Source organism: Ranitomeya imitator, chromosome 5 (assembly GCF_032444005.1).
Source record: "Ranitomeya imitator isolate aRanImi1 chromosome 5, aRanImi1.pri, whole genome shotgun sequence".
NCBI lineage: Eukaryota > Metazoa > Chordata > Amphibia > Anura > Dendrobatidae > Ranitomeya > Ranitomeya imitator.
Window position 1 is genome coordinate 146,016,124 of NC_091286.1, and position 21,890 is coordinate 146,038,013.

A 21,890-nucleotide genomic window follows, 5' to 3' on the forward strand; every position below is an offset into this window, starting at 1 on the left:
AACTGCTGCTTCAACAGCTATGCCAATCAAGTGACCAACAATGAATTCAGGTGGAAGAGAAGACTCTGGGGAAAATAGATCTTGATGATCCAATAGTCTCAGAGTGCCTGCAAGGGAGTTGATTACTTTTGTGTACTGGGATCTTCTGAATCAATGTAGAGCCACAAGGAAAATAGAAACCCCTTCAGACATGATCTTCTTGAGCAATATAGCAAACAAGTGCAGAGGAAGGAACAGAAAAGGAAACCAGATCGGAGCCCATAGCATAATCAAAGCATTGGAAGCGATCAGTAGAAGGCCTTGGGACCTAGACATGAATTGAAACACTGTTTCAGTTTGGACTTCCTCAGGACAACATATGGCATGCTGAACTAAATACATATCTGATGGAAGACATCCAGTGACCAAGATCATTTTCCCGCAGAATGCTTTGCATCACGGGCCAGTTGTCCACACCAATGGAGAGCAGAGATAGAGCAAAATGAAGAATTCTAGCAGACAAGATTCTATGAGAACTCTGCCAAAGATAGACAATATTCCATCCAGATGGCTGATGTGTGGCATGTTGGTAAAATTAGTGGTCTGGATCCGGCCTGGCAGGCACAACAGCAGGACCTGACAAAGGAGAAGGGACAGATGAAGGGCCCTAAGCTCCAGAACGTTGAAAGAACAAATGGCTAAATTATTTTTCCAGAGAGGAGAGTGTACATTTTGGAGACCGTTCCCCAACTGAGGAGATTGACGTTCGTTGTCACGGCCTGCCAATGATTAGACCCATCACCACATTGGAGACTGACTGACACTAGGGGGAAGGAAAAACGGACAATCCACAAAGAATATGGTCTATTACAGGAGGGATTGAGCTGCAGGGAGCTAGTCCAGAACCAAGCATCAAGGAATGGCCTCAATGGCAGCAACCATCTAGGTCAAAACTTTCATGCAGAAGCAGACAAGGAAAGGTGAGGGACACCTCAGGGAATGGATGCCAGTCTGGAGAGTGGACATCTTGCCCTCTGGAAGAAAACTTTTAGCTTGGACGGCGTCAAATGGCACTCCTAGAAACTAAAATGAGACGCTGAGCAGTTATCAAAGAGGACCTCCAATTGCTGCTGTTTTAGGCAGTGCTGCTCTGGGAATAGTCATTCTGTCAGGACTAAAGCAATAAAGCCAGTTTGTAGATAAAAATTGAGGCAAGAAAATCTCGCTTTACTATGTATGCCACAATGACATGGATTCAGCCTAAACTACGTGACTAATCAAGATGAGTAAATTGCATAAAGTTTGAGGATTGAAAGTACCGGTAGTTAAAAATTAACACCGCGATATCATATTTTATGTGACTGCAACAAGATCTAATTTTTTTTATTTTTATAAATGATAACACTGTTACAAAGGTTTTGTCCCTCGGACAATTTTTAGTGTTCCTGATAGATTATTTCATGCTGATTTCAGAAATGACTTCAGATTTCTCCTATCACGTAATATTTTTGAGAAAGGATACGAAACATTAAAAATAAATAAAAACAGAATATAAGTGTTTAAAAATATTTTTAAAAAAACATAAAAGTTCAAACCACCCCCCTTTCGCCCCAATCAAAATAAAAAAAAAAAAAAAAAAAATCAAACCTACACATATTTGGTATCGCCATGTTCAGAATCGCTCAATCCATCAACAGAAAAAAAAGAATTAACATGATTGCTAAACGGCGTAGCGATTAAAAAAAAAAAAATCAAAATTCCAGAATTACGCGGGGTTTTTTGTCGCCACGACATTGCATTAAAATGGGCAATCAAAAGAACGTATCTGCACAAAAGTGGTAAGAAAAAAAGTCAGCTTGTCACGCAAAAAATAAGCCCTCACACGGCGATATTAACGAAAAAATAAAAAAAAAAAGTTATGGCTCTGGAAAGAAGGGGAAGGAAAAAAAATTTGGGAAAAAAGCTCTGGTCATGAAGGAGTTCAAAAAACCTTACGCAATACAGACTTTTGGAGCACATATTGGTGTTCAGCATATCAAAATCTATAAGATACAAAAACATTTTCTCAGGGGACAAGAACTCCCTGAAATTTGTTGCGCAGGGTAATGGTTTAAAGGGAACCGGTCACCAGTTTTGTCACAAACTAAAACGATCACCTTATTCAGCGACTAGGCTGCATTCCACAAATGCTTATATAACCCCCTGTATGCCCCTAAAAATCCTTTTTAAATTCGCCCGCGCTGTACAGTAATACGGTCTGTCCAGTCCAATGGGTGAGCGTGGTTTCGGGCCTCTTCATCCCTCCCTCAGGCTGCTGCTCGCCATCGTCCTTCTTTATGGAACGTGGATGACGCCTTGCTTCATCCACATTGCCTGGCAAAATCTTATGCCTGTGCACAGAAATTGCGGCTCGTGCCTGTGCACTATGCTGTGCCTTACTTTGGGCAGAGCTGAAAACATAAGTGCGCATGCTCCCACAGTAGGGAAGGAGGATGGCGAACAGCAACCGGGTGGAGCAATGAAGAGGCCCCAAACCACGCTGATCGGTCCGGCTGACCGGATTAACATACACAGTGGGAGAACTTAAAAAGGTTTTTGGGGGATATACAGAGGGTTATACACTGCTCAAAAAAATAAAGGGAACGCTAAAATCCCACTTGCTGGATATCACTGAATGAAATATTCCAGTTGTAAATCTTTATTCATTACATAGCGGAATGTGTTGAGAACAATAAAACCTAAAAATCATCAACGTAAATCAGAACTAATATCCCACGGAGGTATGGAGTTGGAATGATGCTCAAAATCAAAGCGGAAAATGAAGTTACACGCTGATCCAACTTCAGTGGAAACGCATCAAGACCTGAACCTGAAGACCCACCTCTTCAGACAAGCCTACAACCTGCAGCTACCACCGATCGACCAAACCGCTGCATGACCATCTCTACCCTCACCTACTGTATTCTCACCCATCCCTTGTAGATTGTGAGCCCTCGCGGGCAGGGTCCTCATTCCTCCTGTACCAGTTATGACTTGTATTGTTTAAGATTATTGTACTTGTTTTCATTATGTATACCCCTCCTCACATGTAAAGCGCCATGGAATAAATGGCGCTATAACAATAAATAATAATAATAATAATAAATAAGACAAGGAAGTGATGCTCAGTAGTATGTGTGGCCTCCACGTGCCTGTATGATCTCCCTACAATGCCTGGGCATGCTCCTGATGAGGCGGCGGATGGTCTCCTAAAGGATCTCCTCCAGACGGAGTGAAGCATCCGCCAACTCCTGGACAGTCTGTGGTGCAACGTTGACGTTGGTGGAAGACATGATGTCCCAGATGTGTTCAATCGGATTCAGGTCTGGGGAATGGTCGGGCTAGTCCATAGCTTCAATGCCTTCATCTTGCAGGAACTGCTGACATACTGCAGCCACATGAGGTCTGGCATTGTCCAGCATTAGGAGGAACCCAGGGCCAACAGCACCAGCATATGGTCTCACAAGGGGTCTGAAGATCTCATCTTGGCACCTAATGGCAGTCAGGCTACCTCTGGCGAGCACATGGAGGGCTGTGAGGCCCTCCAAAGAAATGCCACTTACCCACTGCCAAACCGGTCATGCTGAAGGATGCTGGAGGCAGCAGATCGCTCTCCACGGCGTCTCCAGGCTCTGTCACATGTGCTCAGTGTGAACCTGCTTTCATCTGTGAAGAGCACAGGGCGCCAGTGGTGAATTTGCCAATCCTGGTATTCTGTGGCAAATGCCAAGCGTCCTGCACAGTGTTGGGCTGTGAGCACAGCCCCCATCTGTGGACGTCGGGCACTCAGACCATCCCCATGGAGTCGGTTTCTAACCGTTTGTGCAGACATGCACATTTGTGGCCTGCTGAAGGTCATTTTGCAGGGCTCTGGCAGTGCTCCTCCTGTTCCTCCTTGCACAAAGGCTGAGGTAGCGGTCCTGCTGCTGGGTTGTTGCCCTCCTACATCCCCCTCCACATCTCCTGGTGTACTGGCCTGTCTCCTGGTAGCACCTGCAGCCTCTGGACACTATGCTGGCAGACACAGCAAACCTTCTTGGCACAGCTCACATTGATGTGCCTTCCTAGATGAGCTGCACTACCTGAGCCACTTGTGTTGGCTGTAAAGTCCATCTCATGCTACCACGAGTGTGAAAGCACAACAAACATTCAAAAGTGACCAGAACATCAGCCAGAAAGCATTGGTACTGAGATGTGGTCTGTGGTCCCCACCTGCAGAACCACTCCTTTATTGAGTGTTTCTTGATAATTGCCAATAATTTTCATCTGTTGTCTATTCCATTTGCACAACAGCATGTGAAATTGATTGTCAAAACAGTGTTGCTTCCTAAGTGGACAGTTTGATTTCACAGACGTTTGATTTACTTGAAGTTATATTCTGTTGTTTAAGAGTTACCTTTATTCTTTTGAGCAGTGTATAAGCATTTATGGAATGCAGCACAGACGCTGAATAAGGTGACAGTTTTAGTTGATATATGAAAACTATTGACAGGTTCCCTTTAACCAAGATAGAGTTATCCAAGCTCTTGGGAAACAATTTTGGAATCTTTACCTTGTATCGGTTGATTCTTTGGAGGAATCCTCATCTGAAACGCTCTAGAGTGTTAAAAACAAAAGAAAAATTCCATTAGTGACAGAAAGAAGACAACATCTGATGATATAGACCATAGTGGCATAATAATAAACGGTTTTAAAATTCTAAGTTATTCAGCTGAACCAAAAGTCAAGAAAAAAAAGTTAGTTTAGGTTTTCCTTAACCCCTTTCTGCCATTGGAAGGAATGGTAAGTACGATGGCAGATCCCCTGCTTTGATGTGGGCTCCGGCGCTGAGTGCGCATCAAAGCCGGGACGTATCAGCTGTTTTGAACAGCTGACATGTGCCCGCAATAGGCCCGGGTGGAACCGCGATCCACCTGCACCTATTAACTAATTAAATGTCGCTGTCAAACTGACAGCAGCATTTAACAAGCGCTTCCGGCTAGAAATGTGCACACCGGTGACCCCCGTCACGTGATCAGGGCTCACCGATGCGTCGGCATGACAACAAGAGGTCTCCTTGAGACTTCTATGGTTGTTGATGCCAGATTGCTGTGAGCGCCACCCTGTGGCCAGCGCTCATAGCAATGCTGTAATTCTACTACATAGTGGCGTTCTGAGCATCACCTCTATGTAGCAGAGGCAATCGAGTTGTGCCAGCTTCTAGCCTCCCATGGAGGCTATTGAAGCATGGCAAAAGTAACAAAATGTTTTTAAAAATATGAAAAAAATATAAAAGATTAAATCATTCCCCCTTTCGCCCCATTCAAAATAAAACAATTTAAAAAAAAAAATCAAACATACACATATTTGGTATCGCCGCGTTCAGAATCGCCCGATCAATAAAGAAAAATAAATAATTAATCTGATCGCTAAACAGCGTACCGAAAGAAAAAAATAAGTCAAAAAGCCAGAATTACGTTTTTTTTGGTTGCCACGACTTTGCATTAAAATGTAATAACGGGCGATGAAAAGATCATATCTGCACCAAAATGATATCATTAAAAACGTCAGCTAGGCACACAAAAAATAAGCCCTGACCAAACCCTGATCACGAAAAAAGGAGAAGCTATGGCTATCTGGAAATGGCACATTTTTTTAAAAAACGCAAAACCGAAAAAAGCTCCGGTCATTAAGGGGTTAAGGTGCATATCCAGTTCAGGAAATAGTTGATAATTAACATAAAACTAGTTGGCCCGTGTGAAATCTTCTACTAGAAATCTTCTACTTCTATATACTAGATGGTGGCCCGATTCTAACGCATCGGGTATTCTAGAATATGCATGTCCACGTAGTATATTGCCCAGCCACGTAGTATATTGCCCAGCCACGTAGTATACAGCACAGAGCCACGTAGTATATTGCCCAGCTACGTAGTATATTGCCCAGCCACGTAGTATACAGCACAGAGCCACGTAGTATATTGAACAGCCATGGAGTATACAGCACAGAGCCACGTAGTATACGGACTTAAAATAAAAAATAAACATACTCACCCTCCGCTGAAGTCCTGGCCCTGTGTGCGGTGCACGCGGCAGTTTCCGGTCCCAGGGTTGGTATGGGCGCAGGACCTGTGATGACGTCGCTGTCACATGACCGTGACGTCATGGCAGGTGCCATGCTGCTTGCATGGAGCGGTCACCGGAGCGTCACGACGAGCAGGAAAGGCGCCGGAAGGTGAGTATATGATAATTTTTTATTTTTTAAAATATTTTTAACCCCTTCATGACCATGGGATTTTTCGTTTTTTATTTTTCCGTCAATTTGGCCATGTGAGGGGTTATTTTTTGCGGGACGAGTTGTACTTTTGAACGACATCATTGGTTTTAGCATGTCGTGTACTAGAAAATGGGGAAAAAATTCCAAGTGCAGTGAAATTGCAAAAAAAGTGCAGTCCCACACTTGTTTTTTGTTTGGCTTTTTTGCTAGGTTCACTAAATGCTAAAACTGACTTGACATTATGATTCTCCAGGTCAGTACGAGTTCGTAGACACCTAACATGACTAGGTTATTTTTTATCCAAGTGGTGAAAAAAAATTCCAAACTTTGCTTAAAAAAAAAAAAAAAATAGAATTATTCTTACCGTTAATTCGGTTTCTAGGAACCTTCCACGACAGCGGTACTGGAGGATGTCTCCCCGCCCTAATGGGGGACAGGAAACACAAAGAGGTTAAATACCCTCCCCTTCCTGCCATCTCCAGTGTTTTTTCTGGACACAGTAGTATGTATAGTTACCACTTAAGTGCAGGAATCATCCAATAAAATCATCAGATAGGGAGGGAAATTAGTGCTGTCGTGGAAGGTTCCTAGAAACCGAATTAACGGTAAGAATAATTCTATTTTCTCCAGTCACCTTCCACGACAGCGGTACTGGAGTAGTACCAACAAATAATTTCTAGGGGGGGGGGGGACAACCGCCTGCAGAACTGTTCTGCCGAAAGTTAAATCCCGGTTGAAATCAAGCCTGTAGTGCCTGGTGAACGTATGTACTGATGACCAGGTGGCAGCTCTGCAAATCTGCTCCGTAGAAGCGTCACCCCTCTCTGCCCATGATGTTGACACCGACCGTGTAGAATGGGCCTTCAGTGATGGAGGAGGTGGTAGTTTCTGGGATGAGTATGCCAGAGATATGGCTTGTTTAATCCAGTTGGCGATAGTATTTTTCGTAGCCTTTCTGCCTTTGTTCTTCCCAGAGAGTTGAATGAAGAGATTTTGGTCAATCCTCCAACTCTCTGTTTGTGAAAGATAATGTAACACCACTCTGCGGACATCCAGAGTGTGGAAGGACTCTTCCTTCACATTAGAAGGATCCGGGTAGAATGAGGGCAACACTATGTCCTGACCTCTATGAAAGTCTGATGTTACTTTAGGTAGGAAGGTAGGATCTAGACGCAGGATTATACTATCAGATGTTACCCTTAAGTAAGGCTCTTGTATGGATAGGGCATGTAGTTCTCCTATCCGTCTGGCCGAGGTAATAGCCACTAAAAAGACCGTTTTTAGGGTAAGAACCTTTAATGAAATCTGAGATAAAGGCTCAAAAGGATCTCGAGTTAGACTCTTAAGGACCAGATTAAGGTCCCAAGGAGGAGTATTGTTGAGAACTCTGGGACGGATTCTAGTTGCTGAAGTAACAAAGCGCCTGATCCACCGATGTTTGGCTAGATCCTGATCGAAATAGGAGCTAAGTGCTGAAATTTGTACCTTTAAGGTGTTAGGCTTAAGACCCAACTCTAGACCCTTTTGCAAGAAGTCCAGAATTTTGGCAATATTTGGATGAAATGGATCAGGAATGTCTGGAAGATACCACGATGAAAACCTCTTCCAGATTTTGGCATAAATGGCATTTGTTATGGGTTTTCTACTGTTCTGGAGAGTATGAATTACTCCATCCGAGAGACCTCTTGCCTTTAGTATCTCGGCCTCAGAAGCCATGCTGAAAGATTCAATCTGTGAAGGTTTGGATGCAGCAATGGACCCTGACGAAGAAGATTTTCCTTCTGAGGTAGACACACTGGACCTTCCTGAGCCATGTCTAACAGGGCGCTGTACCAACTCCTCCCTGGCCATGTTGGCGCTATCAAAATCGCCGTAACTCGTTCCGATCGGATCTTCTGTAGAGTTTTCGATATTAATGGGTTCGGAGGGAATGCATAAACAAGGTCGAACCTCCATGGGTGAGAGAACGCATCCATGCCCAGTGCTCTGTCTGTCATATTTAAGGAGAAATAAGTTTGCAGCTTGGCATTCTGACTGTTGGCAAAAAGGTCCACCTCTGGGATCCCCATCTGGAAATCAGGGAGAGAAAGACCTCCTGGTCCAGACACCATTCTCCTGGATGCACATCCCTTCTGCTCAAGAAATCTGCCTGGGTATTGGCTGACCCCTTCAGGTGAATTGCTGAGATAGAGAGAACGTGTCTCTCTGCCCAGAAAAAAATGTTTGAGGCTAAGGTCTTTAGTTTCCTGAATCTTGTGCCTCCTTGATGACGAAGGTATGCTACCGTGGTCATGTTGTCGGAATATATTCTGACATGGTGTCCTTGAACAAGGGAGGATGCAGCTCTTAATGCTTCTTCTACTGCTTTCAGTTCTCTGAAGTTTGAAGAGCTTGCTCTGATGTCTGGGCCCCAGGTGCCCTGGAAATGGGTTCCCTCGACTATAGCTCCCCATCCCCTTTGACTGGCATCCGATGTTAGTGTCTTTAGTGGGATCTGATCCCAACTGACCCCCTTTTGGAGGTTTCGAACCCGTAGCCACCATGCCAGGGATGCCTTGACATGATTGGGAAGGCAAACTCTCTTGGAGAGAGAACTCTGCTGACCGTCCCAGGATGATAGGACATGGGTTTGGAGGATTCTCGTGTGGGCTTGTGCCCAAGGTACCATCTGGATACAAGATGTTAGAGATCCCAGCACAGACATGGAATGTCGTAGAGTAGGAGCCTTCAGGGTTCTGAATGCCGTTATCTTCTGTACCAGATCGAGTTGACGTTCTCTGGGCAGAAAGGATCTCCTCGCCTCCGAGTCCAGAAGGACTCCTAGGAACTTCTTCCTCCTGGAGGGATGAAGGTCCGATTTTTCTAGATTTGGGATCCAACCCAATGATTTTAGGATTTCTAGAGACCTTGTTAAGTCGGCACTGAGGCGGGAGACTGAGGGAGCGACAATGAGAAGATCGTCTAGGTAGGGTACTATGCAGATTCCCTGAAGACGGATGAATATAATGGCTTCTGTCATGATTTTTGTAAAGACTCTGGGTGCTGAGGCGATTCCGAAGGGAAGGGAGTTGAACTGATAGTGTACTATCTCCCGATCCTGAGATATTGCAAATCTTAGGAACTTCCGGAATTCTGGATGGATTGGGACGTGGTAATAAGCGTCCCTCAGATCTACTGTAGCCATCGCCCAGTCCTGTCCTATCAGAGGGATCGCTGTCTTGACCGACTCCATCTTGAACCTCCTGTAGGTTATTACTTGATTCAGGGGCTTCAAGTTGATTATTATTCGGTGCTTCCCCGAAGGCTTCTTGATCAGAAACAGATGGGAATAGTGTCCTCTGCCAATTTCTTGCTGAGGTACTGGGGAAATTACTCCTTCCTGGAGTAAGTTCTGTAGGCCGGAAAGGAATGCGCCCTGAGGGCTGAGACTCTGTAATGAGGTTATCCTCATGTGATGAGGGGGAGGGCTCTCGAACTCTAATTTTAGTCCATTCTGAATAGTGTCAAGTACCCACTGGTTCGACGAAATGGACCTCCACTGGTTGATAAAGTTCGAGAGACGCCCCCCAACGCCCTGGGCGTAGTCACTGCTTTTCTGGGGTCTGCTGGGACTGGGGAACCAGGATGTTCCTACCTTTCCCCCCTTTAGGATAGCTCCAGCGTCCTGATTTGCCTTTCCCTTTGAATTCCCGTTGGAAGGGTTGCTCTTTTGAGGGACGAAAAAAAAAACGTTTCTTCGGATTTCTCTGTCCCGGAAGCGCTTTCTTTTTGTCCGTTGCTTTATCCAGAATATCATCCAGGGCCTGCCCGAACAGATAGCGGCCCTGAAAGGGAATGGCACATAGTTTTGTTTTGGACGTTATATCCCCACTCCAAGACTTGAGTAATAGAGCTCTTCTGGCCGAGTTAGAGAGAACTGCTGATTTGGCAGCCACTCTTACGGACTCTGCCGAAGCATCGGCCAGGAAGCCCGTAGCTTTCTGGAGAAGCGGGAGAGAATCTAAGATTATTTCCCTAGATGTTCCCTGGGTAAGGTGGTCTTCCAGCGTGCGGAGCCAACGAAATAGGGATCTAGCCACGCAGGTGGACGCAATGTTTGTTTTAAGGAGATTGGTAGAAGTCTCCCACGATCTTCTTAGTAAACTCTCCATTTTGCGGTCCATAGGGTCTCTGAGTTGGGAAGAATCCTCGAAAGGGAGGGTTGTCTTTTTTGATACTCTAGAGACTTGTACATCTACCTTAGGGGTATCCCACAGAGAGACATCTCCATCGAGAGAAAAACGATTTTTAACTTCATAGGGAACAGAAAGACCTTTTTCAGGTGATTCCCATTCATGAAGGATGAGACTCTGTACATTCTCATGTATAGGGAACCCTTTTAATTTTTTAGGTTTCAACCCACCGAACATCTCATCCTGCACCGATGGCTTCTCCTCCTCCTCCTCAACACCCATTGTCCCCCTGACCATACTGATTAACTCCTGTATGTCCTCTGAGGAAAAATAATATTTTTTACTCTCCTCTCTGGGGGTGGAAGTGGAGCCCTCATTCTCCCACAAATCCTCCGAGCCGGAGGAATGAACTTCACCAGAATCTGAATCAGAAGTAACCGCCGCCGTCTTCCTTTTTTTAGGAGGAGGTGGCGGAGGTAACAGAGACTGGGAAAGGGCCGATACAGAGGATTGCACTTCCTGTTTAATGAGGGATTTAATGCTCTCAAACAAGGATGGCTGTTCTGAGCGAATTATTTCATCAGTGCAGGGCTGGCATAGTCTCTTCTTGTAAGAAGAAGGTAGTTTTGATGCACAAACACCACATTTACGATCTTCCGATTTTGTCTTGGAAGATCTGTCCTTCCTAGGGGCAGAGGCCTTGTCTCCCTAAAAAAGAGAGAGAAGGGGACTAAGTATATGGCACCCTAAGGAATACAGGGATAAAGGGACCTTAACCCACTACTCACAGTAGGAGGGAGGACGCAGGGCTCGGCAGAAGCAGAGATAGATCTGTCACCCTCCATGGTCAGTCAGCACTGTAGTCCAGTCAGTCAGACAGGGGGCCTTACCTGGAGGTGACTACCAGGGTTAAATACCGTGGAAGTTGCGTCCCATGTTGTGCTCCTCCTCCCGGTCCCAGGCGTAGGGGAAGGACCGCTATGCCGCCAACAGAAACTGCAGTCCGACGCGCGTGCGTTCCACCGCTGGAACGCACATGCCGAGAACCAGAAGTTCGGGTACTTCCGGTTCGCGCGTCCACTGTTTCCGGCCATGAGGAGAGGAGGAAATGCCGGGGAGCCGCGCGGGGACCCCGGCCACACCACACCGCTCCACTTTACTCCCGAAGGAGCGCGGGAGGAGCGGAGAAAGGGTCCCGAGTCCGCACCATGTGGGGAGACGGGAGCAGCGCCGCAGGGAGGAGACACATCCCGACCCAGGCCGCCCGGCTAGGTAAGACCTGAGTGCTCCGATCGCCGGCCACGGCAGCACTACCGCAGGACCTCTTCATGCCCCAATAGGGGACAGGAAAAACACTGGAGATGGCAGGAAGGGGAGGGTATTTAACCTCTTTGTGTTTCCTGTCCCCCATTAGGGCGGGGAGACATCCTCCAGTACCGCTGTCGTGGAAGGTGACTGGAGAAAATTGCGCCATATTCCGATACTCGTAGCGTCTCCATTTTTCGTGATCTGGGGTCGGTTGAGGGCTTATTTTTTGCGTGCCGAGATGACGTTTTTAGTGATAGCATTTCGGTGCAGATACATTCTTTTGATCGCCCATTATTGCATTTTAATGCAATGTCGTGGCGACCAAAAAAAAACGTAATTCTGGTGTTTCGAATTTTTTTCCCGCTACGCTGTTTAGCGATCAGGTTAATGCATTTTTTTATTTGATAGATCGGGCGACTCTGAGCGTGGCGATACCAAATATGTGTAGATTTGATTTTTTTTATTGATTTATTTTGATTGGGGCGAAAGGGGGCGATTTAAACTTTTATATTTTTTTTAATTTTTTTAACATTTTTTTCAACTTTTTTTTTTTTTTTTTTTTACTTTTGCCATGCTTCAATAGCCTCCATGGGAGGCTAGAAGCAGGCACAACGCGATCGCCTCTGCTACATAGCAGCGATCTGCTGATCGCTGCTATGTAGCAGAAATGCAGGTGTGCTGTGATCGCTGACCACATGGTGGCGCTCACAGCCACCGGCGATCAGTAACCATAGAGGTCTCTAGGACCTCTATGGTTACCATCCTGACGCATCGCCGACCCCCGATCATGTGACGGGGGTCGGCGATGACGTCATTTCCGGCCGCCCGGCCGGAAGCGGTAGTTAAATGCCGCTGTCTGCGTTTGACAGCGGCATTTAACTAGTTAATAGGTGCGGGCAGATTGCGATTCTGCTCGCGCCTATTACGGGCACATGTCAGCTGTTCAAAACAGCTGACATGTCCCGGCTTTGATGCGAGCTCACCGCGGAGCCCTGCATCAAAGCAGGGGATCTGACCTTGGACGTACTATCCCCTCCAAGGTTAGATAGGGGTTAACATTAGATCTTTTTACTATTGAGGCTGCATAGGCAGCATCAATAGTAATAAAGTTGGTCACACAGGGTTAATAGCAGCGTTAATGGAGTGCGTTACACCACGGCATAACGCGGTCCATTAGCGCTGCCATTAACCCTGTGTGAGCGCTGACTGGAGGGGAGTACGGAGCGGGCACTGACTGCGGGGAGGAAGGAGCAGCCATGTTGCCGCAGGACTGCGCCCGTCACTGATTGAAACGCCCACGACCATTGCCACGAACAATCAGCAACTTGGATTCCATGACAGACAGAGGCCGCGACCAATGAATATCCGTGACAGAAAGACAGAAGCACAGACAGAAGCACAGACAGAAAGACGGAAGTGACCCTTGGACAATATATATATATATATATATATATATATATATATATATATATATATATATATATATATATATATATATATCTATATCTATATCTATATACACACACACAAGTTTTGCGCATGGCGAGTTTTGCGCGTGGCGAGTTTTATGTGTGGTGCCTTTTGAGTATGTGCAAGTTTTGTGTGAGGCAACTTTTGCATGTGTTGCAACTTTTGTGCATGTGGCAATTTATCCGCGTGTGCAAGTTTTGCGTGTGGCGAGTTTTCCATGAGGTGAGTTTTGCACGTGTGGTGAGTTTTGCGTGAGCCTAGTTTTACATGTGGCGAGTTTTGCGTGTGGCGAGTTTTGAGCGGCGACTTTTGTGTTTCGACTTTTATGTGGTGAGGTTGGTGTATGTGTGGTGAAATGCGTGCTGAGGGTAATATGTGTTCAAGCACGTGGTAGTTTGTGGCGCATTTTGTGTGTGTGTTCATATCCCCGTGTGTGGCGAGTATCCCATATCGGGGCCCCACCTTAGCAACTGTACGGTATATACTCTTTGGCGCCATCGCTCTCATTCTTTAAGTCCCCCTTGTTCACATCTGGCAGCTGTCAATTTGCCTCCAACACTTTTCCTTTCACTTTTTCCCCATTATCTAGATAGGGGCAAAATTGTTTGGCGAATTGGAAAGGTGGGGTTAAAATTTCACCTCACAACATAGCCTATGACGTTCTCGCGGTCCAGACGTATGACTGTGCAAAATTTTGTGGCTGTAGCTGCAACGGTTCAGATGCCAATCCCGGACATACACATACACACACACACACACACTCAGCTTTATATATTAGAGAATATATATATATATATATATATATATATATATATATATATATATATATATATATATATATATATATATCATTGTCTAAGGGTTTTTCCGTCTGTCTGTCCTGGAAATCACGCGTCTGGCGGCCTCGACCAATCAGCGACGGGCACAGTATCGATGTAGAAATCCCGCGTCTCTGATTGGTCGAGGCCAATAGGCCTCGACCAATCAGCGACGGGCACAGCGACGATGATGTCATAAAGGACGTAGACATCCCGCGTCTCTGATTGGTCGAGGCCGCCAGGCAGCGACCAATCAGCGACGGGCACAGCGACGAAGATGTCATAAAGGACGTAGACATCCCGCGTCTCTGATTGGTCGCTGCCTGGCGGCCTCGACCACTCAGCAACGGGCACAGCGACGATGATGTCATAAAGGACGTAGACATCCCGCGTCTCTGATTGGTCGAGGCCGCCAGGCAGCGACCAATCAGCAACGGGCACAGCGACGATGATGTCATAAAGGACGTAGAAATCCCACGTTTCTGATTCAGCGACGGGCACAGTATCGACGTAGATGTCATAATGGTTGCCATGGCGACGATTATGTCATAAAGGTTGCCTCGACCAATCAGCGACGGGCACAATCTGCCGCGAATTCTGGAATTATCATTGTCCATATACTACGGGGACATGCATATTCTAGAATACCCGATGCGTTAGAATCGGGCCACAATCTAGTATAGATATAATTGTCTAAGGGTCACTTCCGTCTTTGTGTCTGTCTATCACGGAAATCCCGCGTCGCTGATTGGTCGTGGCCAGCTGGCCGCGACCAGTCAGCGACAGGCACTGTCCGGCCGCGAAATGGCCGCTCCCTACTCCCCTGCAGTCAGTGCCCCTCCATACTCCCCCCCCCCCCAGTCAGCGACCACATAGCGTTAAAAGGACTGCCTTATACCGTGGCATAACACGGTGTAAGGCAGTCCGTTAACGCTGCCATTAACCCTCTGTGTGACCAACTTTTTACTATTGATGCTGCCTATGCAGCATCAATAGTAAAAACCTATAATGTTAAAAATAATAATAATAAAAAAAAATCATTATATACTCACCCACAGACGGCCCCCGGATCCAGCCTAGGCCTTTTCCGCTCCGGTCGCAATAATGCATTGCAGCAATGACCGGAGATGACGTAGCGGTCTCACGAGACTGCTACATCATCACGTGCTATTGCCGCTTGAGACCGGAGCGGCGCGAGGAGCGGGAAAGGCCTGGGATGGCTCCGGGGCCGTCGGAGGGTGAGTACCGTATATAACTATTTTTATTTTTTTTGACAGGGATATGGTGCCCACATTGCTATATACTACATGGGCAGTGTTCAATATACTACGTGGGCAGTGTTCAATATACTACGTGGGCAGTGTTCAATATACTACGTGGGCTGTGCTATATACTACGTGGGCTGTGCTATATACTACGTGGGCTGTGCTATATACTACGTGGGCTGTGCTATATACTACGTGGGCTGTGCTATATACTACGTGGGCTGTGCTATATACTACGTGGGCTGTGCTATATACTACGTGGCTGTGCTATATACTACGTGGCTGTGCTATATACTACGTGGCTGTGCTATATACTACGTGGCTGTGCTATATACTACGTGGCTGTGCTATATACTACGTGGCTGTGCTATATACTACGTGGGCTGTGCTATATACTACGTGGGCTGTGCTATATACTACATGGGCTGTGTAATATATTACGTGGCTGTATTATATCTTCAGTTTTAAAGCTGAGGTCTTAAACAGGTAAAGTTTGAGGCCGGGATCACACACAGCGAGATACGGCCGAGTCTCGCAGGTTAAAACCAAGCTCTGGCCGCATAGCAATATATGGAGCTGCACGCTCCACTCCGAAGTGCCGATGCCAGAGCTTGTTTTTAACCTGCGAGACTCGGCCGTATCTCGCTGTAGTGTGACTCCAGCCTTACTTTTATACTACTTCCACATATGTAGCAAATATTTAATATGTACCTGCCTGAAATCGGCTGGGCAAGGAGAACGCAAGCTGGAAAGCCCACAAGGCAAATGTTAGGATTTGTTTCAGCTTTGTATTCATATGCTTTGGGGTAGTGTGGTGCCACCTGCAGGTCATTTTTTCTTACTGCAGTTATATGAAAATTAATATTTAAAATGTATTTTGTGATAACATCGTGGATGTGTGGTTTGTTTGGCTATTTTATTGCTGAAGGAGGCAAGTTTACCTCTCAAATGGTGTATCATTTTTGTGTGGGGGTGAAGTATGAACAGAGATACAAAGGAATCACCGAAAAAGAGTGTTTTGAAATAATATAGAAGGATATATGCTTTCTTTAGTAACTTTACTTCAATTATCTTGCAACAAATTTGGAAAAGCTTGTAGTATCATCCAGAGATGCATTCACAATTTTGCAGACTCCAGAGATTAACCCCTTAACGACCAGAGGTATTTTTGGTTTTGCATTTTTATTTTTTGCTCCCCTCCTTCCCAGAGCCACAACTTTATTTTTTAGTTAAAATGGCCATGTAAGGGCTTGTTTTTTGCAGGACGAATAGTGCTTTTGAACGAAACCCTTGGTTTTATCATGCCGTGTACTCAAAAATGGAAAAAAATTCCAAGCGCAGTGAAATTGCAAAAAAAGTGCAATCCCACAGTTTTTTGTTTTGCCTTTTTACCATGTTCACCAAATGCTAAAACTGACCTGCCATTATGATTCTCCAGTTCATTACGAGTTCATAGACACCCAACATGTATAGGTTCTTTTTTATAAAAAAAAATTACACACTTTGTTAAAAAAAAAAAAAAATTAAAAAAATGTGCCATTTTCCAGATAGCCATAGCGTCTCGATTTTTTGTGATATCAAGTTGGGTGAAGGCTTATTTTTTGTTTGCCTAGCTGACGATTTTAATCAAACCATTTTGGTGCGGATGCATTCTTTTGATCGCCCTTTATTGTATTTTAATGCAATGTCGTGGCAACCAAAAAAAAATTAATTCTGGTGTTTTTACTTTTTTTCTCGGCACGCCATTTAGTGATCAGGTTAATTATTTTTCTTGATTGATAGATCGGGCGATTCTGAACGCGACGATACCAAAAGTGTATGTTTGGGTCTTTTTATTGTTTTATTTTGAATGGGGCGAAAGGGGGGCGATTTGAACTTTTAGATTTTTTTTTTTACTTTTGGCATGCTTAAATAGTCTCCATGTGAGACTAGAAGCTGCCATAACCCGATCAGCTCTGCTACATACAGGCGATTATCAGATTGCCTGTATGTAGAATCACTTGCTATGAGCGCCGCCCGCTGCTGGAGACCTCTGGTTGTCATGCCAACCCATCGGTGACCCAGATCACGTGATGGGGTTCACCGATGGGCAGATTCCCGGCGACATTGCCGGAAGTGCATGTTAAATGCCGCTGTCATATTAACATCAGCATTTAACACAGGGGTGGGGAATCTTTTTTCTGCCAAGGGCCATTTGGATATTTATACCATCCTTCGGGGGCCGTACAAACTCCGCCCACAAAGTACATCCTGACTCTGGCACTGGTTTCAGGATGTAATCTTTCATTGCATGCCCTTTAATGTTCAGTAGTGAACACTGTGTGTGTGTGTGTGTGCTAACAATTCTCAACAGCCAATCGCAGCATTTCTCAATCAGATTGCCTGAAACACTGATGTTCCAGCCTACGATCGGCGCTCAAAGAGCACCGATCATACAGTAGGCTGCTTCCTGACAACGCCAGGCATCGCTGAATCCACTCTGGCGAGAACGACAATTATATAGATTGCGCCAATCACAGGGCACAGCCACGGTGTGGCCACGCTATGCTCTGCCTAGGATCGGACCTCTGAGAGCACTGATCCTGGGCTGTTGCTTGGCAACGCAAGTGTTACCAGGGCCAGCATTGATTGGTGCGATTGATGTCATCATCGATTGCACCAATGGCGGCACAGCAGCGGTACAACTGCTCTGTGACCTGTCTGTAACCGCGCTGCAGGTCCTCACAGTAGCTGAGAATTTCTGCAGAGGGTTCACACAAGATCTGCTCTGTGCTGGGCCTTACAGTGCCACAGAAGCTTATGACACCACAATTCCTGCTGAATAAAGAGGAACAAAGAACATAGAAGAAAGAAAAGACAACAAGACAGAGGAAAGACAAGTTTGTTTCGATCCCTGCCCGATCTCTCCTCATCCACCACAATCCGCCTCTTCCCCCTTCCCATTTTTACCGCTCCATCCCCCTTTGCGTCACATCCGTGTGCACATCCAGCAGCCGCCGAACTTTGATTAGTGGTGCAGTTCACTCAGAGCTTGTGCCTGCTGTTTTCCACTTTTATTTTCACTGACATTTTTTTCTCCCTGGTTGCTGCTTTTTTTCTTTTAGCTTTTTCTTTTCAAACAAAACAGTTTACACCAAGCACTCTCTCACACAAATACACACCTAAATAAAGTACTAACACAATCACCACATACGTACAAAAAAAAAAAAATGTTGTCACGCTCGTCCCAAAAGCGCTATTCAGTGGAGGATGCATATGCTCTGACAGCGAGGGAGAGGATCCCACATTTCTTTATTTTCCAGATTCCTCCTCCTCAGGTGCTGCTGGACCACCACGCAGATGTGGCGCCCCTGGGGGCCAGTCGCCACAGAGAAGCTGCACCTCACCCAGAGGTGTGGTATCCCACTCTCAGGTAAGGAGGGAGCACCACCAATTATACCAGTAATTGCAAGTAAACGTTTAAATCATGTCTTGTAGAATTACTGGAGCAGAGGCTACAGGGAGAAAATAAAGCTATACATTCTCCCAGCACCCAGATGCTCCCAGTCTTCGAGGCAGCGATTGACAGCCATCTCCACAGCTTGTGCCAAGCAGGCTGTCAAATGCGAGTGACCAACACCTCCCTGGGCCGCTCACAAGACTGGAAGCGCCGATGCAGAGACAATTCTACCTCATTTTCTTCCCGTAGCAGTGCTTCCATTATTCCTGCCGCCATTTACCTACATATTAATACTATATCTGCAGGCAAATAGAAATTTTGGCAGCTACAGGTTCCCGTTAAGGTTACCCAGGACAGATATTGATGCTCTGCCACCCGGCAGACTCCGGTACGGCAACTCAGCTCCTAGTTAAGTGAATGTTAGCGAACTGCAACACCAGATAACGGCCAATAACTAGTTCATGGGCTGTTGCAAGACTTAGCAGCAGATTAGATGGGATAGCAGGTGTATTACGGCGCATAGTAAGGAGTCAACTACACGTACCATGAGTATTACGGCGTATAGTAAGGGGACAAGTACACGCACCAGGAGTATTACACCACAGAGTACGGGGAAAACTACACGTACCAGGAGTATTACACCACAGAGTACGGGGGAAAACTACACGTACCAGGAGTATTACCCCACAGAGTACGGGGGAAAACTACACGTACCAGGAGTATTACACCACAGAGTACGGGGAAAACTACACGTACCAGGAGTATTACAGCGCAGAGTACAGGGAAAACTACACGTACCAGGAGTATTACACCACAGAGTACGGGGAAAACTACACATACCAGGAGTATTACACCACAGAGTACGGGGGAAAACTACACGTACCAGGAGTATTACACCACAGAGTACGGGGGAAAACTACACGTACCAGGAGTATTACCCCACAGAGTACGGGGGAAAACTACACGTACCAGGAGTATTACACCACAGAGTACGGGGAAAACTACACGTACCAGGAGTATTACACCACAGAGTACGGGGAAAACTACACGTACCAGGAGTATTACAGCGCAGAGTACAGGGAAAACTACACGTACCAGGAGTATTACACCACAGAGTACGGGGAAAACTACACATACCAGGAGTATTACACCACAGAGTACGGGGGAAAACTACACGTACCAGGAGTATTACACCACAGAGTACGGGGGAAAACTACACGTACCAGGAGTATTACACCACAGAGTACTGGGAGAACTACACGTACCAGGAGTATTACACCACAGAGTACGGGGAAAACTACACGTACCAGGAGTATTACAGCGCAGAGTACAGGGAGAACTACACGTACCAGGAGTATTACACCACAGAGTACGGGGAAAACTACACGTACCAGGAGTATTACACCACAGAGTACAGGGGAAAACCACATGTACCAGGAGTATTACAGCGCAGAGTACTGGGAGAACTACACGTACCAGGAGTATTACAGCACAGAGTACAGGAAGCACTACAGGTACCAGGACTATTACAGCACAGAGTACAGGGGAAAACCACATGTACCAGGAGTATTACAGCACAGAGTACAGGGAGAACTACAGGTACCAGGAGTATTACAGCGCAGAGTACTGGAAGAACTACACGTACCAGGAGTATTACAGCACAGAGTACAGGGAGAACTACACGTACCAGGAGTATTACAGCACAGAGTACTGGGAGAACTACACGTACCAGGAGTATTACAGCACAGAGTACTGGGAGAACTACACGTACCAGGAGTATTACAGCGCAGAGTACTGGGAGAACTACACGTACCAGGAGTATTACAGCACAGAGTACTGGGAGAACTACACACGTACCAGGAGTATTACAGCGCAGAGTACGGGGAAAACTACACGTACCAGGAATATTACACCACAGAGTACAGGGAAAACTACACGTACCAGGAGTATTACAGCACAGAGTACTGGGAGAACTACAGGTACCAGGAGTATTACAGCACAGAGTACTGGAAGAACTACAGGTACCAGGACTATTACAGCACAGAGTACAGGAAGCACTACAGGTACCAGGACTATTACAGCACAGAGTACTGGAAGCACTACAGGTACCAGGAGTATTACAGCACAAAGTACTGGGAGAACTACAGGTACCAGGAGTATTACAGCACAGAGTACTGGAAGCACTACAGGTGCCAGGACTATTACAGCACAGAGTACTGGGAGAACTACAGGTACCAGGACTATTACAGCACAGAGTACTGCAGAGAACTACAAGACACAGCATGCTATAACTACATGCACCAGCAGACATAACAAAACAGATAGGTGGAACTTCGGTTCTCAACACACCGGATCAGTCCGGGCTGATAACGCTTTCTCGGACGATCGATCACCCTACGGGACAGAACTTACTGGCCACAGCTCTGGGCGTCCATGGCTGCGCTCCGCTCCAACAGTCGCCGCTCACCATTCACGCCTGCCCCGCTTTCTCTACCAATGCAATTCAAATTACAGGCGCGTTCAAAATGTGTCTCTACTATAGGCGACCAGCCCCAGCCAATAGGATTAAAAGCTGAGACCGGAAGTTTGTTGGAAAAATCGCGAGAATCAGTCAGTGCGACCACGTGATCAGAAGGTCCGCTCGCCGCCGCCATTTTTATTAAGGGTATGGCCAGCTGGGTGTATTGTTATTATCGTTTATCTAGTGGGCAAATGCATTAAAGTTTATCACCCTTTAAAGGGAACCTGTCACCCCGTTTTTTGAGATTGAGCTATAAATACTGTTAAATAGGGCCTGCGCTGTGTGTTCCTATAGTGTATGTAGTGTACCCCGATTCCCCACCTATGCTGAGAAATAACTTACCAAAGTCGCCGTTTTCGCCTGTCAATCAGGCTGGTCAGGTCGGGAGGGCGTGGTGACATCGCTGGTTCTTCCTCAGCTTTACGTTGGTGGCGTAGTGGCGTAGTGGTGAACAAGCAGCGCGCGATCTGCGCTGTAATCCCTTGCATCGGTGGGGGCGGCCATCTTCCTGGGGCCGCGCGTGCGCAGATCGAGTGCTCTGCTGCACGGGGCTTCAGGAAAATGGCCGCGGGATGCCGCGCGTGCGCATTAGAGATCACGGCGGCCATTTTCCCAAAGCTGAGT

General features: G+C 46.3%; 1 protein-coding gene across 1 annotated transcript in view; it reads right to left on the bottom strand.

The window, feature by feature from the left end:
* BUB1 (BUB1 mitotic checkpoint serine/threonine kinase) overlaps positions 1-21,320 on the bottom strand; it is a 137,373-nt gene extending 116,053 nt beyond the window's left edge. Inside the window, exons 1-2 of the mRNA XM_069769202.1 lie at positions 21,158-21,320; positions 4,571-4,614 (exon numbers count right to left, since the gene is read on the bottom strand). Coding sequence (XP_069625303.1) covers positions 4,571-4,614; positions 21,158-21,180 — 67 coding nt within the window. The 5' untranslated portion in view covers positions 21,181-21,320. The remainder of the gene's footprint in view (positions 1-4,570; positions 4,615-21,157) is intronic.
* Positions 21,321-21,890: the final 570 nt, after the last annotated feature.